This window comes from Nomia melanderi, chromosome 10, assembly GCF_051020985.1.
Source record: "Nomia melanderi isolate GNS246 chromosome 10, iyNomMela1, whole genome shotgun sequence".
NCBI classification, from domain to species: Eukaryota; Metazoa; Arthropoda; class Insecta; order Hymenoptera; family Halictidae; genus Nomia; species Nomia melanderi.
In genome coordinates, this window is record NC_135008.1 from 10,727,873 (window position 1) to 10,748,988 (window position 21,116).

At 42.4% G+C, this 21,116-nt stretch overlaps 1 protein-coding gene and 1 long non-coding RNA gene across 4 annotated transcripts in view; one reads left to right on the top strand and one right to left on the bottom strand.

Annotated features, from left to right (window-relative positions):
- Sema2a (Semaphorin 2a) overlaps positions 1-21,116 on the bottom strand; it is a 617,363-nt gene that overhangs the window by 262,917 nt on the left and 333,330 nt on the right. For all 3 annotated transcript variants that reach the window (XM_076371273.1, XM_076371274.1, XM_076371272.1), the window contains one exon: positions 15,474-15,600. In XM_076371273.1, the coding sequence (XP_076227388.1) occupies positions 15,474-15,597 (124 nt within the window). In that variant the 5' untranslated portion in view covers positions 15,598-15,600. The remainder of the gene's footprint in view (positions 1-15,473; positions 15,601-21,116) is intronic.
- Positions 1,890-19,713, top strand: LOC143174961 (uncharacterized). Its single transcript, XR_012999518.1, has 3 exons — positions 1,890-2,082; positions 2,166-2,360; positions 19,671-19,713. It is a non-coding gene; the product is annotated as an uncharacterized LOC143174961 (long non-coding RNA).

Genomic DNA, 21,116 nt, shown 5'->3' on the forward strand with positions numbered 1-21,116 from the left:
TCCCTCCTATCTCCCTGTACGGGCGACAGCTGCCGATACATCCTCCATATCGGCGGCGATAGACGTTCCGGATAATAATAAAAATATTAAACAGCGAATCGAAACGGGTGCAAGAGGGAACGTTCCTTGTCGCCGTTAAAACGCGAACCGGCGTCGACGACGCCGTTCGCGCGAGTCTGTTAGCCAGTGGCGCACGTGGAAAGTGGACCGAGTCTAAAAGAGATGGATCATGCTTCACCCCTCGATAAAATCAAGCCAATATAACACCGATCGAGTCTTTCATTTATATTTTTTTTCTGTCGTGTTCGGCCGTTGTCGGCTCTCGAATAGCGGTTTCATAAAGCCGACGGAGTACGCGCTCGCGCGCGCGACAGTTCGTCGGTGAATTTACGCCGGGGCCAGTGTCTCGGGCGCGAAATCTGATTTATGGACGGCTTTATTGGAAAATATTATCGATCCCAGAAACCGTTTGACGCCCCGCCTTTGCGGGGTCGCGCGTAAAACAGGGGCGAAGGATTTCTTGTAATAAACTTGTTTACCGTTCGGGAACATTTATGTTGGGCTGTTTGAACCACTGCAGCGAGCGAAGAATTTTTAATTTCAACTGAAAGCGGTTTCGTACTTATACTTCTGTTTTACGCGCGGTGGAACATATGCGAAACCCGCGACATTATACAGAACGGAGGAATGAAACGCGAGTGTCGAGCGACGGAAAAGTCGCCGGTATAACTTAAATTATTTTTCTTGTATTTTCTCTTGTGTCCTTCGTGATTTCGGCAAGCTAGAATTTGTACGATTAGAATACGCTTTCTAAATACAATTTTTCTTAAAGAAGTATAATGAACGTCAAGCCATAATAAATAATCAACAATCAGGCCATCTAATTTTCTTCCAAAAATATTTATACAACTTTACAGATAAGGAACGGGAAAGACTTGAGTTAAGATATGCAGGTTCAAACTTCCCGAAAACTGACATTTGAACTCGGCGCAAAGTAAAAGTTGCATAGTACACCGACCATTTCAAACGCGCAGTGCATCCGCGAGATGCTTTCTCTTTCTCGGGAAGAATGCCAGCCGGCGAGATGAAACGTCACGATCGTTCAAGCCAATCGCTGTCGTTTTGTAGCGACGTCCGGAAGAAATTTCGACCGGCTGCTCGGAGCAGAGATCGATTGCGTCGAAATTGGGCTGCGCGCGCGGACAGCATCGGATTCCCGATCCGTGTTTGTTCTTCGCGGGAATCGAAAGAGAGAAATAGGAACCGGGATGGTGTAATCGCGCGAGGTAGAGCCCGTCCGTCGACAGGAATCGTTCTCGATAAGGTGAATCGGAGAGAATCTTCTTCCCCGGGACGTGGCAGTCGCGAGCCGTGGAAATGGCCGCGATTTCTGGCAACCACGCGCCAACGAGAGCCTTCCGAGCTTGTGAACAGGATGCCTGTCGAACATCGGTTACAGAGGTTCGAAATAACGTCGACGTTAGGAGCTTGTATACGAGATAATGTAGTACGCCCCAATCATAAGAACTTGAGTTTTTTCAATTCTTAACCCAATACAGACTTGATCGTTTTCTTTTCTCTTATTTTTGTCACAGTAAAACAGGTGAATGCTTCTAAGTATTAAATACAAGTGAAAACAACAACTAGATTTTTTATGCAGTGTCTTTTACTAGCATTGGGCAGTAAGTGTTGGAAAATCTTAAGACGGGTGATATATTTTTAATAACAATAGTATATGCTTGATGTTTTTAATAAATACCTACCGGAAAATTTAGTAAATACTTCATTCTTTATGTATATAAAACGGAGTATTCATTTACAAAATCCCTAGCAAAAGCTGACATTTCTTCTCATACATACGGTCCAGTATAAGAGTATAATAAGGAAAACGAAAATGAACTAATTTACTGACGTACCTATAATGAGAAACATATTTAAAGATTTGGAAAGGAGAGATATTGCACTTAGTAGTTCGCTGTTAAGAGTAGTTCTTTTAGATTTCAATTTTCATTAAAACGAAAGGTTAAAGGTAAAACCAGGTTAAGAGGAAGATTTGAAACGATAGAAATGAAATGAAACGAAGTACGTATACAAAATAAAAATATTTTAAGGCTGGAAGAAATATCTATATTTATGTCTGTACTGAAATACTTGATTGAATTTAGAAATTACAACGTTATAAATGGACTTTTACTCTTTTCCAACGTCAGCATTTAAAGAAATTATATACATATAAACCAGTAATATTACCATTGAGCGTGGTATACTCGTTTTGTTATATACAAATTACCGAAACTTTGAGGCGTTGGTCCTTGAAAATTGTATGAGGCTCTACTATTTGTAATGTTCAAGAGTTGCAGGTAAGTTTAGAAACTTATTATTGATTTTACGTTTATAAGTACACTGCATCATGAATTACATGAGAAGTCAGGCAACTTCTATTTTCATTTATCATAATGGATGACACAATTCTAAATGACAATATCTTACAGAAAGCAAATAAGAGTCACATGAATACTAATTTTTAAATATTTAAGTGTCTGGACTTCTTGACATTTTGTCTTCCTTATCAATACTTCATATGCCAGACGGTCGATGATATGACGTCGATAGATTAACATTTACACGAAGAAATTGGTTCACGTCATGGAGCAATAACGAATTCAGTATCATTCTATGTAGGCACATAGACTCATAAGACACATCAATTAAATGAAATTTTGAAAATGTTAAATACTATCAATAACCCCAAACCATGGATTCAAAATTGTTAAAAGCCTTCGTGAAAATGAATGTAACTCCATTTTAGCTACGAGCACATTAGTTCATAAATTACTTCAAAAATATTTGAAATATTCAGCATCTCTAAAATTTCTAAACCAATTCCGCTTATCAAGTCACTCGCAAAATAAGACGAAGCTTAATCCCTGGCATTTTTTATGAATCTTTAAGAGAAACCAGTACAGTGAAACCTGTTTTTGTGCGGTCCTTTTCTATGCGATTTTTTTGTGCGATCCTTTTCTATGCGATTTTTTTGTGCGATTTTTTTTATGCGGTACATGAATTCCAACGGTGTTGTTGTTGTTTTTTAAGTGACGAAAGCGATTTTGAACAGTAAAACGACTGTAGCAGTGAATTATGTGCATTGTGAAAATTTCTCCATGTATGAGAAATTAAATTTTTTTAAAATGATTCCACGTGTAATTTAATTATTTATTTTGTTCGAAAGCACTTTCTCACTATTTCGTAAATTTTTGAATATTTTTTTTCTGTGGCTTTTTTATGCGGTCCTTATCTACCGCACAAAAACAGGTTTGACTGTAAAAACCAGATCAATGCTGATCAACTGAAAACATAGTAGCGACTTGCGTACCTTTTAATTTCATTCGATGAGATAATTATCGCGCCGATATTATTTTCAGTCCCGTTGGTTCATCATTTTTCAGCTGACCGTTCGAATCGATAATCGCGTCAATGACCATGCTAAGCAACGTTTAGCGGCGGCGTGTACATTTTTCACGGGAATATGCTTACGGCCAGGGTAACGATCGCGCTTCCAATGAATGCTGCTTAATTGGTGGTCGGGGCCTCTAATTATATAGCTGATTGTCGATGCGGCCATCGACGGGCCACCGCCATCTGCATTACCAGTGATTACAGTGATGTCCGTCCGAAACGATCGGGGCTGTCCCCGGCGCGCATATTCGTGCCCTCGATAGGCCGCGGCAATCCGGCCTGATTATACATTCCGTTTCGGGGGATTCGGCCAGTAGTGCATTTTTCACGAGCAGTTAACCGAAGTAATTAGCCGGCAGCCGCCAAGCAACCGGAATAAACGGCCTACGTCGAAAAGCATTCTGTGGCATCAACCTCGATCAATGCGATTCCCCGCGATACGAAGCGCAGCTAACCCCTGAGATGTCAATTAACGGTGTCAACCAGGGAAACGAAAATATTCGCCCCACTATAATGAACATCAGTGAAAACTGGGACCACGCTTTTCCAGGGACGATAAAAGGAACAACATTAATTTATTTCATTTATTTTGTTTATTCGCGAACAGATCGAAACGGATGAAGTGAACGCGTGGATATATCCAGTGTAATCCAAAAGAGATTTAGTTTCGAGTATTTATCGAGACGAATAAAATCATTTTTCATTTATTTTCGATTAATTGTAAATGTATCGTATTTTTTTAATCGGGTAAATGAAACTGTTATCTTTGTTTGTTATAATAGTATACTGTTCTGAAATCCCGAGATAACATAAATAAACCAATTGTTGATTAATTCGTGGTTGACGTCAGTGCGTAGTATAATGACGTTTTTAACATGATTCAACGCAATTTTGTGAGTTACCAGGGCGGAAGTGTGTAGAGCGCGACTGATTATTCGAGAGGAATCGAAAGGACGCACCACGAAGGGATTCGTGGGAGACAGCCGTCGGTGTAACATAATTATATCTTCACCCTCTGACTTTCGGCCTCATGAATATCAACGTCTGCTCGATTTGTACAATCCGAGTTATTATTCCGGAATCGAATCGGATCGAATGTCTCGGCGTCAGGCTAAACTGATTTCTGTGGTCTGTCGCATGGAACAATAATAATCCTACAAAATTGATTAAACTGCAAAAAATACTCCTTCCCGCTTCATAAAAATGCCACTCGGTCGTGCAATTTTTTTACTCTGAATATTCGCTTGCTTCATGGAGACCCGAATGCCTCCCTTTTCGGGCCGAGAATTTAATAAAATTACTAAAACGAAACTATCTGGGCGGAGCGTTAATTGAAGCAAAGAAACGAAGTTTTTTCTTTCATGCATATTTCGGTATAAATTATTCAATATCGGCGCTCGTAACAGTATTACGGCGGACGCGAAGAGCGAAGAAAAGTTTGAGAATCATTACCGTCTCTGTTCGTTTCGCTGCAGCGCCTTCAATCAAGCTCCGTTGTCTAGACAATTAACCGGACGGTCGATGCAATTAAAAGCAATTGTTACCAATGTGTACGTGTGCGGGACTCGTTGCGACACGGGATTAATGTATCTGTATTAGAACAAACGGATCGCCCGTTCGCCCGTAAATTTCAGTAACCATTCTATCGCGATAATTTTCCGTCGTTCTACCTCGTTTCACGCACACGAAGATAAAATAATCATACACTGTATAATGTAATATTCCACTGACTTTCCAGCGGTACTTCAGAAAGTAAACTTGTCGCGTATGCAGAGCGAATAAATATAATATTTCTTACTTTTATATGCAGAATATTTGAATTTTTACCGAACATTATTAAAACATCATTAATAATTCTTACATTTTATCATATTAAACGTCAAGAACAACATTTTCTTAAAGTTCTAAACGCTTCACTCAGAGCTACGCGAAATTAAGCTGCAATGCGTAAGAATAACTTTTCCATATTCTATTTTCACAAACACGTACTTTCAATATAACTCTATACAAACGTATACCTACAAGGTTCACGGGCAATTATTGTATAGTTTATTATATTGCCTCCAGAAATATGGATGTTCGTTCACTTAGATTTTGGAAATTAGAGGTTCAAAGACAAACAATTACAATATACGCTGGCGTAATTTTAGTAATCAAAATCGACGTAAACACTTACCAAATTAATATTTATAAAATTCAGTATGCGTCAAAATGACGCGTACCGTAAACCTAGTGTTAAATACCAATACTAAACAAACAAAAACAATCACAAAAAGCGTTAACAGGCCATCAACCCTTAAATCCCGAGCATACATTTTTCAGCATTCTATAAAACGACAACGTTCGCGTTTCGCGTGGTTTCGTGCCGGTTGGCCGTGAGGGTTGGCCGATAAAGCAGCTGGAAGAGTATCGGAATCGCGGTTCCAGGAGAAACGTCGGCTGTCGAACGTGCCCGGCGTGTATCGGCACACGAAGGTTCCCCGGTGTTCATAGCGCGGCCGGCGACACAGTGTTTGAACGCGTCGCGCATCAGATCCATAATAATATCCGTGACACGCGGATAGACGTCGCGCGTTCGCCGCAGGGGGACCGACGGACAGGGCGAGAAAGTGTGGGTGAGGACGCCGCGCGGCAGATGACGGGCACGCCTTTCAGTTTTGCACGGCCGGGGGAAATTGAAACAGCTAACCGCGTTGGTGTCGACGAGGGTGGCAACAACGCCACGGTGTGGAGAGAGGGGGGGGGGGAGGGAGTTGCGAGAGAGAAACAGAGAAAGTAACAGGAGGGTGGAGGAAGAGGCGCGAAAAGGGACGAAGGGAAAAAGGGAGAGAGAGCCTAGTCAGGGTAGAAGAGGAACAGCAGATTAGTGGAAGTCTGTCCGGAGGAAGCGAGAGGAAAGGGAGAAACAAGGAAGAGAAAACGAGAGAGGGTACCGGGAGGTGTGGAGAGGGAGTAGGACTAAGCGGGAGAGATTCAATCAAACGAACGCATATAAATGAGTCGTTTTAGGGTAAAACTGAATTATACGCTAGCGGTGGTATGGCCGTGCACACGGGCTGCGGACGTGTACGTACATGAGCACGGGGTTGCGGAGGATCGCAGTTGCAGGCGGCTCTGCCCCCTACGGACGCCGAGTTGTATATACAACGAATATCCGGCTGAACATTCTCCCCCGCGGACCCTTGCCGCGGAAAGATTCGTTTGGATAGCGCGACTATTGAATGGTGCGACGAAAAAGCCCGGAACGACCAGCCGGGCTCTTGGGAAAAGTGGCCGAAGAAAGATCTTTATCCGCGGCTCGCGAAGAAGCTGTTCGAGCCCGAAATTCACGCGTTCCTCCCCTTGCCTTTATACCCGCCCTTCTCTTAAGAGGAGGGCTTTTTTCGCTGGTATTGCTTGGCGACGTCGTTCGCATGATAACGAGCGTTCGAAAGACCCCGTGATCGGGACAGGGGGAGTTCTGGGAACGGGCAGTGCGTCGCGTGCGATTCCGTGCAACCGCGAGAAGCCGTGCGTGACGATGCGTTGTTATTTTTCCACGGCGTATTTGTTACCGCGATGCGGCCATCCTGCCGCCCCTCGATATCGACGGTTTTTCAAGCACCGCGTTACGACCTCGCTGGACGTATGATCGCGGCAAACCGTTGTCGTTGAAATTGAATTCCTTTGAATTCCGCGAGTTTCAGCCGCCATTCGAGCTCCGGCGATGGAGATAATGGGTCACGCGAGTCCGCTTTGATGAAGAAATAAATACGCTGGACACGATACCGCGGCGAATTAGACTCGTTACTGTCGATACGGGTATTAGTAGCCATTCGTGAACGCGAGCTTTTGACGATAATCGTCCTGCGGGTTGGCGAGGTCGCTTCGGTAATCATCGAAATAATTAGAACATAATTTCGCTTGCTGCGAGACGACCTTCGAAACAACGTGAATTTGTTTGCCGAACTGAAGTAAATTAAGCATCTACATTTTGTCGTAACACAAATACAACTTGAACCATTATTTCTCTTATTACAAAATGCCTCTCCGAAAACTATAGATTCGTTTGTCGAAATCATGAAATAAAGTAAATTGAACGTCTACAGTTTTTCCTAACTCAAACGAAAGTAGGACCATTATTTTACTTATTACAAGATGGCTCTCCGAGAACTACCGATTCGTTTGTTGAAATAAAGAGAATTCAGTGTATATTCGTCTTGGTGGTTTTCAAACCAAAGTCAACTGCTCTCGCGATAAGAAACTCCTGACAAAGAGAAAGGTTTCCTTAACAGAGGGATGTATATTGAAGATAAGGAAGAGACCGAAAGAAATGAACGAAACGGCGACGGAGACAGATTCCTCTGGCAAGTCTAGCTAGGAAATTAAATAACCAAACTTCTCGCGGAATGATTTCCAGCTTACTTTAGAACACGAGTGCGGTGTAGGTGGACGACGGTGGCAGTGAAGTGACTACATAGAAAGAATCAAGAGAACAAACGGTGGCAACTGAAAGGGGAGAGAGAAAGGAGAGGGAGCCAGGCGACGCGACGGTAAGCCCCGCAAGAACTGTAAGACAAACGTGACTCTGTCCGCCATTTTGTGCCCTCTGTATACTACGCCGGACTTGGCGTCGCTTCAACGAATTTTCGAACTTTCCGCCGTCTTTCTGTTCAACGCCCGCTATTCTTCACCGTCCGCCGGTCCCCATCACGAAACCACCAAAAACTTTTACAAGAATCTTTTTTCATCCTTGCCCGTTACCCCTCCTGCAGACTCTTGATTTTCTTTCAGCCAAGTTTCTTCCTGTTATGTCAATGACCGACGATCTCGACGTAGGGTAATTCCGAAGTTGTTTGGTCGACCCGCTAACCTGACTTACGTTCAATCGATAAACGCTCACAAGGAAACGATAAAATGGTAAAAGGCTCGGGTCAAGTGATATTACCGTCCACTTTTAAGGCGTACTATAAAATCTTTGGCTGTTGGGACGGGAATCGATTTCACCGACTCTTATCGAGATCCATCTTAAACTTTGATAATAATAAAGAAAAAAGTGTTCACTGTATCGAAGTGTACACTCGACGGGGAATATATGTTCATGCGGTTGGGTTGAAATTTATTGCGGTGAAGGTCGGATAGAGTTCTCCTTTGATGGCAATATGTTAACGCAACAAACGGCAGTCCGTTTCGGAATTAATAGAAGCATCGATGCTCTGTTTCTCGGTCCAGAGGACTGAAAATTCGGGTGTTTGTGCCCCGTACACTTCCGTATTGGCGAAGGTGGCATTCGGGAGCGTCGTCAGCAATCAGTAAACAAAATAAAGGAGAGAGACCGCTTTGAGTCCTGTAGACGCTGATAATTGGACGAGGCTTTCGCAATACGGGCTTTAACCGATCCCTCCTCTTTCGTTCGTGTGTACGGTCGGGTCCGAGGTGTCCAGAATGGCTTGGGGTAACGAGGCAATCTAGAAATGCGATTTGGCTTAACGACAAAAGCGAATTCCAATCACCGGGAACAACAGGAGCGAGCAACTTGCATAAACCCACCGAACAGGCTTGAAGGAATTAAGAAAAATCCTGTGGCTTCTAATTGAAACAGGGGTGAATTGATTCCTTTCTGCCGCGAACCAGACGCTTCTGTGTATGGGATGGAACAAAGCGGATATAAAGAAGAAAGTTGTTCGCAAAAGTAAAGAATGTTCTATAGAAATTCTACACAAAATTCGCGCACAAATTCTTGTACAGAATTTGCAATTCATTTTACTATTAATATATTTTATTTCCAATTTCTACAAAGAATTGTATTTTTATTTTTCGAAAAATGCGAAATGATACTCCTTCGAATCAGGTGACACGAAACGTGACAAATGTCAGACAATCGGAAAATGCTTAGTGGAAGATGAAAGGTTTCCATTACATTGTTAACGTGATTTAAAATTTAAAGAGTATGTTCTTTTAAACGACGATGTTTTCTGTAAAAAAAGAAGATTCCAAATTACGAACTTTATATAGGGAAATGAATATAGAAACATGTTTCTTGATGAAGCAATGCATTTTACGGTCTATGTTTCGCCAGCACTGATAAGCGCGTTCACGTTTTGATGTCTTTATTTTAAATGTCTCGGATGCACATTTCCAGATAATAAGCTTGTTCCTTGAAAACTAGCTTGGAAAAGTATCGCGGAATGCGTTACTCAGATAATTCGGGATCCGCCTTTCGTTACGCGCTATGATCAAGAGCGAATGCACTTTACGACCGCGCGATAAGAACCGAAAGACAGCGTTGGCAAGAGGATATGCCTCGGTTGTTGGCTCGGCTCGCGGACGCTCGCAAAAACGACGTCGAGGACATGCACTTTGCATTTGCGCATACAATCTGCAGTTGGTTTTATGGTGCAGCATGTTTAATCAAATTTCTACGATCTCCGCTGCACCCAGTTGCGTTATCTGCCTGCCATTTAACGCGACACTAACTTTCTTGTTCCAACGTGTCTTTAATTTCAAATTAAATTCAACTACGACCTTGCATCGCAAGATAATCCTTCCTTTGATGTCTCCTTCAGGAAAGATTCTCTGTAAAACCATCTCCAATCTGACAAACACATTCTTCTCTTTAATTAATCTTAATTAATTCCATTGTATCAAGTGTCTCCAAAGATGCTAAAAATGCCATTTAATTACATTACAAACATCGAAACAAACTAAAGCGTAAAATTAAATAATTAAAATCACTTCGCGGCTAAAATACACTGCGAACCACTCTTACCTCCATCATCCGAGCAGACGTTAAAACGAAAACCAGCCCGACAATGACCGAGATTCAATCATCTCGGATGATGGATGCCGACATTTCCTCGTAAGAGGGTGGACACGCGTAGCTCGGGGAGCGATTCGTAAAAAAAGACGGATGCAAAGACGTCGCTGGCGACGAAGACGAAGTCGCGACGTCTCCGCCGGAAGCCGGTCAGGGTCACGTGTTCGCGGCGCGAGTAAAGAAAAGAGGGGAAACGCGGAAGCACGAGCGAAGAGAAGAATGAACTCAGTGTGGCCAGATCGGGAAAATTGAGGGGAATACAGTTTACCCTCTCCGTGGCGTCTTCATAGGATTCTGCGGTGGTTGCGGGGTTGTCAGGGGATGTCCGCTGGTGAGGAATGGAATAGTGGAAGGGGCAAGACGGAGTGGGGGAAAAAGGTCGTTTCACCTTTTTCTGGCTTCACTGAATGGAACGGAAAGCCGGCAAGAAGCGAGATTTCATCGTGGCTCGCGTCATCGGGGCGGCGTGACGCTTCAGCGGGCAAGCGGCGTCGGACGAGCGCAATTTTTCACGGACGCCGGCGAGGCGGAAGTCTCCCGGAAACCGGAAGCGGGCTCGGCGAACGCGCGGAACGACCGCGAAACAGAAACAAAGCGGGACCGGACGCGCGTCTAGTGGCACGCTCGCCCGCCTGCGCCACGAAAACGCTAATCTCGTGGCCACGACAAAAAGAGATTAACGTCGTTTGACGCATCGCGATGTTTCTCGTTACACTGCATAATCGTGGTTATTTTTCATCGCCGATACGAGTGATACCCGTGCCGCGGAAAACGGTCGCGCGCCACAATAGGCGAACGCTCATAAAATTTTTAACGACGCCGCTGTTCCCCAAGTAACGCCACTGTCAGTTGTTAAAGCGAGTATATTTGATCATCCTTTAAATCTCTTCATGTTGTTTGCTTCGTTTTTATCACGGCTTTCGTAACGCGCCCGATGTTTCCCTTTCATCGCGGGCGAATTATGTTTGTCGGCGCTCTGGGAATTTTTCGAATGCTGTTGAATTGAACGGGAGTGTTTTGTAATTGGCAAATTATGAAATAATCTGTTGGTATACTTACAGTTCGAGGATAAGTGAGACTCGTTGACTGTTTTGAAAATAAAATTCGCTTGTCTGTGGGCATTCTTGGACAGTGAAAGTGTACGATGGACAGCTGTACTTCAGGAGAATTCACAGTTTCCTTTTGCAATGAAATTGCAGGTAAATACAATTCTATTCCCTTCCGTGGATCCATGAATGATTCCGCTGGAATGGGAATAAAATGAAACGATTCGCAAAATTCTTGCTTTCTCGAAACTTCCTACCGTTTGACTCGTTCAAAGGAGTTCCAACGGTTCGTGATATCTTTTATTACAGCTTCAATCGCTATTGATTCAACAGGACACTCGACGTTATCGAAACACGGAGCACCGCATTGAAAACTATTTTCAATTACAAAAGGAAAAGTCTGGAAACCGATAAATGTTAAATAGCTAGGAGAGTCCGTTCTGGGACACCTACATATGTAGTCCGGTGCGCGCTAGAATCTCTTTGCAGTCAAAGATTCTCGCGGAAAGAAAACTTCAATGACCCGCTTACGAGCAGCTAAACAAAATCCGACGAGGAATATTTATTTATAGAAAGAAACAAACGGCCTGACAAAGATATTGAGACAAAGTAACACCGAGTGGAATGGTCGGGAGAGGAGACGCGGAATGAAATGCAAAAGAGATAGGCAGAGAAAGGGAAATATCAAAGAGGAAGTAGATACGGGCAAACGTGGCGGAGAGAGCGAAAATAACAGGAGAAGAGGGACAGAAAGAGAGGCGTACGTATTACGTCAAAGGCTGTGTCGTCGGAAACGGAAGTGAGGTGATGCTTATTCAGTCGGAAGTTGCAACGGAGCTTGCTGGTTTTCATAGTGAGGGAGAGAGAAAGCGAGAGTGAACGAGTAAGTGGAACCGAGAAAGAGAGAGAAAGGAAGAAAAAGAGGGGTAAGAGAAGAAAGTGAAAAACAAAGATAGGAAGAAGGAAAGACAGAAGGAGAGAGAAAAAGAAAGAAAAAAGGAAGAAAGGAAGAGAGAGAAAGGGAGGAGAGGATACCGAACCGACTGCTCTCCGACAAAGAAGAGTAAAGAGACAGGAAGGAAGAGATCGAGAGGGAGAGAGAGAGAAAGGATAGAAGAGGACCTATCGGCCGGAAGGCGTAGATACTCTATCTAGCACGGCCGCGATAGATAATTCCCTGGAAAACTCGATAAAACCGTTTCGTTCTGCCGGCGTCGATCAGTTACAGTATGGTAGCCGGTGTGCCGATCCGGCGGTCCACTTCACCAAATGCTCCTAATTACGATCGGTACACTTGATACAGCGGATCCAGTTCGAAAACCTACCAGAAATTACTTTAATCGAGTTCCTGGGCGCATCGAAGCCCACGCCAGATCGTATCCGAGGATCGTACGTGCAATCATGCGAGCACGCGCGCCGGGATAACCGTGCCGCGGCATCCGGTCCGTGAAGTTGCCCGGCTAAGTTAATTAGAGTAGAATAGGGAAAAAAGTGGCTAGGAGCACGACGATTTTTCGTTTTCTTTTTTCCCGGTTTCAGAGACTTGTTACGTAAAGTTTCGCTGGTCGGATCCCGAATTTCGTGAGCCGTTGCAATGTAACTGGAACTTCACGTAACACTATCGTACGAAATTTAGCAGTGAAGGAATACCGTAGCGAGAATGGATGCTCAAATTTTGTGTAATCGAGAAGCAGAAAATTAGACTGATTAGAAACTGTTCGAGGCAATGCACAATTCAAAGAGATTTATTTTCAGGATGTTCAATTATATTGATACACGTGAAGTGTAGAATACACGTGAGTGACGATGGTTAGGAGCACAGGATAGACTGGGGAATTCAGATTTTATGAACGCGTAGCAGACACTCTTGTTTAAAATTGTGTATAATGTAAAAGCTTAATACAATGCAGTGAGATTTACATTTTATTTAAACTTCGACAGAACCTTTAAGACGATTCCTTTAGAAACGAAATACAATTCTACTTTTATTAAGCAATCTCTAAAGATCTATATCTAATTAGCGAAACACCAATAAAATTCCTTCAATAATGGAATTAAGATTATCAAATTTGATAGGTAGTATTAAATCTTCAGTAGTACATCAATACACGATGTATTCAAATAGAATAGCTTTGTTTCTTAATTTCTCCTTAATATAATGCCTCTTCAAGTTACTCTAAAAAACGTCACCTATAAATCATTAATAAACGACGAAGCTTCGTGCATTTACAAACAATTATACAGTACAAAATCGCACAGAATGCATGAAATTTGAAAGGAATATAAAATATCCGAAGCGTAGTGCTTTTTACAATGTCAATTACGAAAAATCGGTCTATCGCAATCCCGTATCTTAATCATATTTTCAGAAATTACAATCTTCATAAAGATCCACAGTCAATACGTTACAAAACGTTTCACATCTCCAGTTCAAAACTTTCAAGCGCAGAAAGGTAAAGTTACCGAGTAAATCGATCTGATCAGACTTTTCCACGCTTGTGCGAATCGTGGCGAGCGTAGACGGCGTGGCGGTAGGTATTGCCGCGTTCATGGTCGGGAGTCTCACATGAAACGGAGAACGCGGAAAGCGACGGCGACGAGCGGCTAGACGAAATGGGAGGAGGGACGGCCGGCCGGCTAAACTCGTCGTTCCGGATGGTGTGGCGAGGCGTGATTAATATCGAAATACGAATGACTTTATTCATGAGGGGCCCGTCGTCGGCTTGTTATGCAGATCAAATTTATGGTTAAATCATATGGTGTTCCACGCGCGAGCCTGCGGTGGTCGCCCGGAGTTTCCCGCGTCTTGTTCGCGGCAACGTGAAATCGGGATAACGAGAAACGAAAGAAGCGACAAGCGTGAACGGTGGCAGCGGAGGGGGAGAGGAAGGAGGTTGACGGGGGGTGATCGCATTGCGAACACGGCTTAAAGTGGCTCGACGGCGCCTCGGCGACCGCTCTCGCTCTTACGTTTCTTTTACGATTATCTCCGCCCGTTCAGCCAGCTGGATCCACCATTTCGGTTCCTCCCCCTCCCCGTCACCGGGAATTCTGTTTTAAGGAATGTCCTGGAATTTCCAAGGATTCCCCGTCGAGTCCCGATGAACCTGATCGCAGATTAACCCTCGGCGACAATCCCCGTGCGCCCTATAAATTGCTGTCTTCTCGCGTACCATAGAGCTTCATTAGTTTTCTTATCTAGTCTCTCGAGGCTTCGGCAGATTTACTTGTGTTTGGGAATTGTTTAGACTAGTTTCTTTCGGAATATCAGTGTCGATATTGTTGGTAATGATTACTTCGAGCAGAGTAATTTATAATAATTCACGCGTATCGAGGATGAGCGAACGAAGACCGAGTGGGCCACGTGAGGTCCGATGACTAGCTTTTAAGGCGGAAAATATCAGTTGTTCATTCACTTTATTAACTGTATTGTACCGAAATTCATTTTTTCGTTCTTATTTTGTCGAATGAGTAATAATAAAAAATTTACACGAGGTATTTATAAATGAGACATTCATCGATCATAGTGATTTGCAAAGTGAAAAGTAGAGAACGTTTGATGAAGTTACGTACATACATAACGAACTGAGCGTTTTAATGCTAAAATTTCGAAATATTCAAAAATTGGAGCTAATCGCTTTGACCTATGAACGACTGTAACGTATAACGATGCAACAGAGTTTTGAGCACAAGAAGAATGAGACCTTGTTGACCGAGATGCTAAACGCCGCGATATCGGTTGCGACGCATTAACGTATGCAAGATTTTAATGACAACGCTGTCCTGTGCCCGATTTTCCGCCGTTCCAGACGTAATAAATCTCGCGGGATATTCAATACATTAAACGGACATTTATCATCGTCGCTCGAACCCTGTCAGCGGCGCTGTATGAAGCTACGTCAAGGACAGGAATGATAATGACTTTTCACTCTATATTCTTCATCTTCGATCACGGGGGCGGAGCAATGAAAGTAATGCGATTCCAGGTTATCACGGGCCGCACGCTGCGACCACGAGACGCATCGAGGCGATTCGATTTTTATTGAGTCTGGTAAGATTAATTGGATCGGGATGGGGGGGGGGGGGGAAGTAATTTCTTAGCGGGCTGTTTGCAGGAACTTTGTTGCCGGTGTCGATACAAGTGAGAGATTTGGATGTAGATGAGAGCTACTCACCTTCGTGCAGTTTCTCCAAAGTTCCGGCCGTCGCCCCGACGAATAAGAAGGCGAAACAGATGAGACCGGTCATTCTTCTCAACCACGTTCGATTTCTTGAAGTATCCATCGCGCTGGCACTCATACACTGTAACAGAAGCAGATGTGTCTTTGTGAAATGAGCTTTGTATAGCAGCAGTATGTTAGTATATTATTATTCTAAAGAAGTAATAGTTATTATTACTTTTACTGTTATTACTACTATTGTTACTATTATGTATTTTATTATAAATCTTGTTTATTGTACTCTGCAATAGTTCAACGCACTTGCGTATAAAGACCAAAAGGTTTTATATAGATCATACACATAAATGTTCCAAGTGCATCGTTTACAATATAGTATTCCCTCTTTAGAGGTTACATCGACATAAATTGAACGATAGCACTTTCCCTTTTCTTTATGAGAGCTATAATACTCAAGTTGAATACTTGACTGTCGAGAAACACAGCAAATCACGGTTATACGATGTTTCAAGCTAACGACTAATAAAGAGAAACCATTACTGACGCGAAGCATTTGAAAAAGTGAATTTATGCGAAGTAATGAACACTACTCTTGCCAAAAAATTAATTTGCGGTTATTCGAACAGCAAAAGAAGCATGAATGTTCAGACTGTAGATTTGTATCGCTCAAAGGGACATTCAACAAAAAGTGAAAAACACTTGAATTAAAAAAAGAAGCTAAAACAAAATTGAAAATCATAAAAATCCCTCCAGTCTGTCGATTATTACGCAATAACGAAAACACCAAAATAAAAAAAAGAGTTACGCGAATCTTTTAATTATCTCTACTTGTACAATCACTTTTCAACAATAAAATACTAAAAAAGAAAGAAAAAAACAAACGCGATAGAAACCTTGTGATCGCCTTCAATCTCCCGATTTCCCTCTAAAGAATTCTGACGACGTAGTCGAGCGGAACGAAAGAGATCAAAGGTCGGCAGTGGGCCAAGATTTCCCCGGGCCAGTTAAGACACTATCCGGCGAATCAGTACCTACTCATCAGACACGACCGTCTGCGGCGGCGTCAAAGTTCCGGCGAAGGGAGAAAGTTTTCGCCATGAAGATCCATTCGGTTCGCGCCGTTCGACCGACAATAATGATGGACGATACGAGCGGGGCCGGTTGTTAACATCGGCCTCGAGTAAATATGTTTTTATCAGTGGAAGCTACGAGATCGGAAGCGGTCCTCCGCCCCGCGGAGCTCCGCGCGGAAACTTTCCGACGAGTTTCACGCTGCAGTATCAATAACCAGTTTTCCGCGAGGAAAAACCATCCGAGTCACTTGAACCGCGAACGGATATTCCCCGCGGATCCCGGCACCCTTTTTGCGTGCCAACTTGCGGATGTTTCTTCGCCGTTCTTACTGCCTCACGAGGAAGAGGAAAGAAAATAACGAATGGTACTAATAGAGCGTTCCCGTCGCCGGGAAACTTTTCCTCCCCTTCCTTGCTCTCCGTGTACCGCTCCGAACCCGGTTCGCTATCGAACGGGCCCAGCCCTCGTAAATCAAAACTTTCTCACCTAAGGCTGCGCCGAAACGACCACGGATTATTCGTACTCGTCGAACACAGAAAGGCGTGACTACGTTATGAGAGTTTTTCCTTTGGTTCCAGTTTGCGACGAGGAGTTAATGAAATACCCATCGAAAGTATTACTCCGCGATGCACCGCATACGAATCGACCCCTTTCAGTGGCTGGATACTGAGAAGAGTTTCATAAAGCCGGTGCAAAATGTAATTGCATTTGGTTTTCTCTTTTGAGATCTCGTGTTTTGTTTTCCAGAATACATAAAGGGACGTAATTAAGCGTTTAACATAATTAGTAGTTCCTTTTGGAGAAATGTTTGTACTTGGAATGTCTATACTAATTACCATTTTTATAGGTAAATTTTAAAGAAAATTTGCAGTGAATTTTATTTTTCTCTTTGCGTTCTGTGAGTTTCTGAAGATTTGAGAATGGACTAGAGATTTCGGGACCTCTAACACATTGCCTATGATTTCTTTTGCAACTCTACTCGATGAAATTGTTATTCTATATCTACATTTATTCTAAAGGTTAACGATTCATAATAGAGAAGCAATATTTAATTTATACTTGAAACAAGTAAATAACATTTAGATTCGTCGAGTTCGGTTTATACTGTTAGCACAAGGAGTTAAACGGACAGAAAAACGTTTCATCTGGTTTTAGTTGCTAAGATTTGAAACGTAAATAATATTTATACAAAAATTCGCAGTGCATTTAGAAATGCATGAAGGTCCGCAGTTTGCTTGTAGCATTTACATAGCCAGAGAGGAGAGATGTTGAAGCATCGTATAATATATGTGTTAACGTATGTTGTAATTACAACGTTTCTTGCTCGAAAAGCATCGCCGCGCAACGAGTTGCCTTTTTTCAGCGTTTCAGCTGACCAAGGATACAAGTATCACGGAATTACGAGTTGGAACTTGTTGCGACAATGTAGCTCGTTTTTAGTAGTTCATCAGGTCTGATTCACGGGAACCAGAAACTCGCTTTCCCGCGGAGTGGTGTTTGCCTCAACTTCAAAACGTAGCGGGCTTCGTCGCGTGGCTAAGAAGCGTCTGCCGGGAAAATTCACGCCTAACGTTTCTTCGTCGTTTTGCAGCTTTTCATTAGGACGACACCCCAGCAATTAAGGTCACAGCGAATTATCGTTATATTGTGTTTAAAAAGTTACAGCTTATATATATATAATCGAGATAATCGAACAAAAGAATTTGGATAGTACGATTGCTAGAAATTTCGAAGGTAAACGATGCGCACAATACAGAAAACTCGAAAGAAATTATTTTTGGAAAGGAGAAAGGTTATTATTTCGTCGATGGATTTTTATTTTACTCTAAAAGAAACCACGGGAAGTGATCGAGTCGAGGAAAACGAAATATCTTAAATATACTTTGCCCTCCGACGAAATGTAATGTAATGTAAAATATAGAACGTTTACGCCAAAAAAGCAAACACTTGTACGTTCATTCCGCTTGGAAATGGGAACGATTTAAATGGCATGAACAATTGGGGGATAAATGTGAGGGAAATACGTTGAATTCGTAGTTATTAATTATAGCGAGCGTGCAAATGGTAATTACTCGTTTCAAAAGGTAAAATCAGAGTAATTGCACGCGGCAGGAGAAGGAATCCGCGAGAGAAGCGAAGGCACGAATGGATAGAACCGAAGAGAACGCCTACAGCGTCTCTGAATAGTGCAGTAACGTTCTCCGTTCACCGAATCGGCAAAGTCGATTGCACTTGGGGACGGCCTGACGCAGACTCGGCACGCCAAAACGATCCACTCGATCGATTCACGACTTACCGCCGCCCGGAATTTCCAGGACACTTATACTCCCCCCCCTCGCAACTGTGACTTTCGCGTATCTCTCAGAGCCATGAAATCCAAATAAGTTGCTTTGCCACTGGACACTCCCTTGTGGCGTGAAACTGGACACTCATCAAACGTAAACCGACGCCGTTTACCGCACAGAGGGAGCACATCCCCATCGAAACTTGTACTTCACTATTTATAACTTCATCGTGAACGGTGCTCGTCATCCCTGGAATTTAGATCTTGACAGAATCTTATTCGCAGATTATACTTCAAAAGGCACCCTTTTAATTAACCCATTCTCTTATAATATCGTGTCAGACTTGTGATGAGAATTTTAAACCGAACTCGGCAAATCTAAATGTTGTTCACTTGTTTTTAACATAAATTAAATATATGATTCTATATATAATTCCAAAGACTGGCAATAGACAAGTAATATTTATTACCAGTCTTTGGAATAGACGTAGACGCAACATAAGTATACGATTTTTTTAGGTTTTCTACTAAGTTATTAATGATAAAGTTATTTTATTAAGCTCAGCTGAGAAATCAATCATAAGACAAGGAGATAAATTAGTTTTATTATTTTGAATGAATTTTTAATAGACGAAATTATCGTCTATATTGATTCTTATTTAATCAGTGCACTAAAATTCGGAAAAATAGAAATCTCGTGTAAGATATTATTTAAGTTTTAAACATTATCAAAAATGAGTGTTCTGCACTGGTTTGAAAAACATTGATAAGGTTGATAATATTGATTCACAGTAATTGATAAGCACAGATTGTAAAACAGTGTGCTTGAAATGTAGTCAAGACCGGTGGTTGAAAGAAGTTAAGAAAAAGAAAAATCCGTGATGATATCGAGAAGAAAAGGTTGTCCAGACCGGACAGATCGAAGGCACGCTGCTCTCGGAATTAACTTACGTTAATTGATTAATCGAATCAGGACTTCGCCGGCAGTAAAGTAATTGGCAAAGGATGCGAGACTCGAGGGCAATGCAGCTCGAGGCAGCAACAGCCACTTAGGTACATTGCAGCGCGCATTAGCGATAACGAAGTTAACGAGAGCTCGGTTAAACCGATTTACAGGGCAAGACGAGACGGAGGGACGAACAGCCTAACACCCGTGGCTGATCTTCGAGAGAAGTCTGGCTCTCGTTCTGGTTGGGTCAAACTACAGACCCTGTCATATTTCTTTCAAGAGTTCTCTACTTTATTTTTCAATTATATCTTATTTTCTAATTATAACAAGGATGCTACTGTGTTTAGTCACAGAATTAATATTTTCTTAACCAGTTCACATAGCACTGCAACCTCTTTAAGAAATTGTATAAAATCCATAAAAATTAATACAACTTTAGTTTACATTTGAAATTGCAACACTTCGATTGTAATGCAATTAGAAACACTGATCCAAGGTCAAACATTAACATGCAAGTTAATTTCTGTTTATCTAAACGAAGTAATTAAATTATCATTTCAAGTGTTATCCTACAACCAAATTGCGAAACATTTCATTATTGGTTTACTGCACGATATCAAACTTCTTTACGTGACAATATATTTCTACGTGTATCATTAAATAACGATAAAAATGTCTTTTCCCTTTTTAATTGTTTGTGACAGATTCCAGTTTTGTTGTTCCGCTGACAAAATTTTAGACATACGACCTCTGGTCATCCTTGGCCAAAACCTTCAGTGCACCCCGTGATAAAGAAATGCCGGCCCTTCCAATATCATTCCTTCTTCCGGGGGCTAGATGATCCGTGACCGTTAGCGGACCCATCAAAGGGCAGTTGTCCATGCCCGTGCCCTACAATTTTAATTTGCCCAGGCGACTTTGACTCTCTTTCTACCGGAACGAGCAGGAGGAACCTCTCGGATTTCAATTTCGCCACGAAGAATCCCCCTCGACTAGTCGGGTATAGAAATGCGGGACAAGAGGGACTCCTCGAGTGCACTCAAACTTGAAGGACGCTCAGGATCAATATTTATAATCTCGATTCTAGACAACCATGGGTCCACAGGATCCGTGTCTCAGACTGCCAAACAAGATTCATCGTTCTTTTCTTTCATTTAATACCGTGTATTGTGATTTGGACAACTATTATTTTGCAAAATCGACTGGACCTTTTATCACGAAATAACCAAGCCATTGAGAGATAATTGAGTGGTCTAACTCTTACTTCTGAGTTCTCGAGAAAAATAGCCCTTCGGAAATGTTCTTGTATTAATTAAATGATAATATTATAATT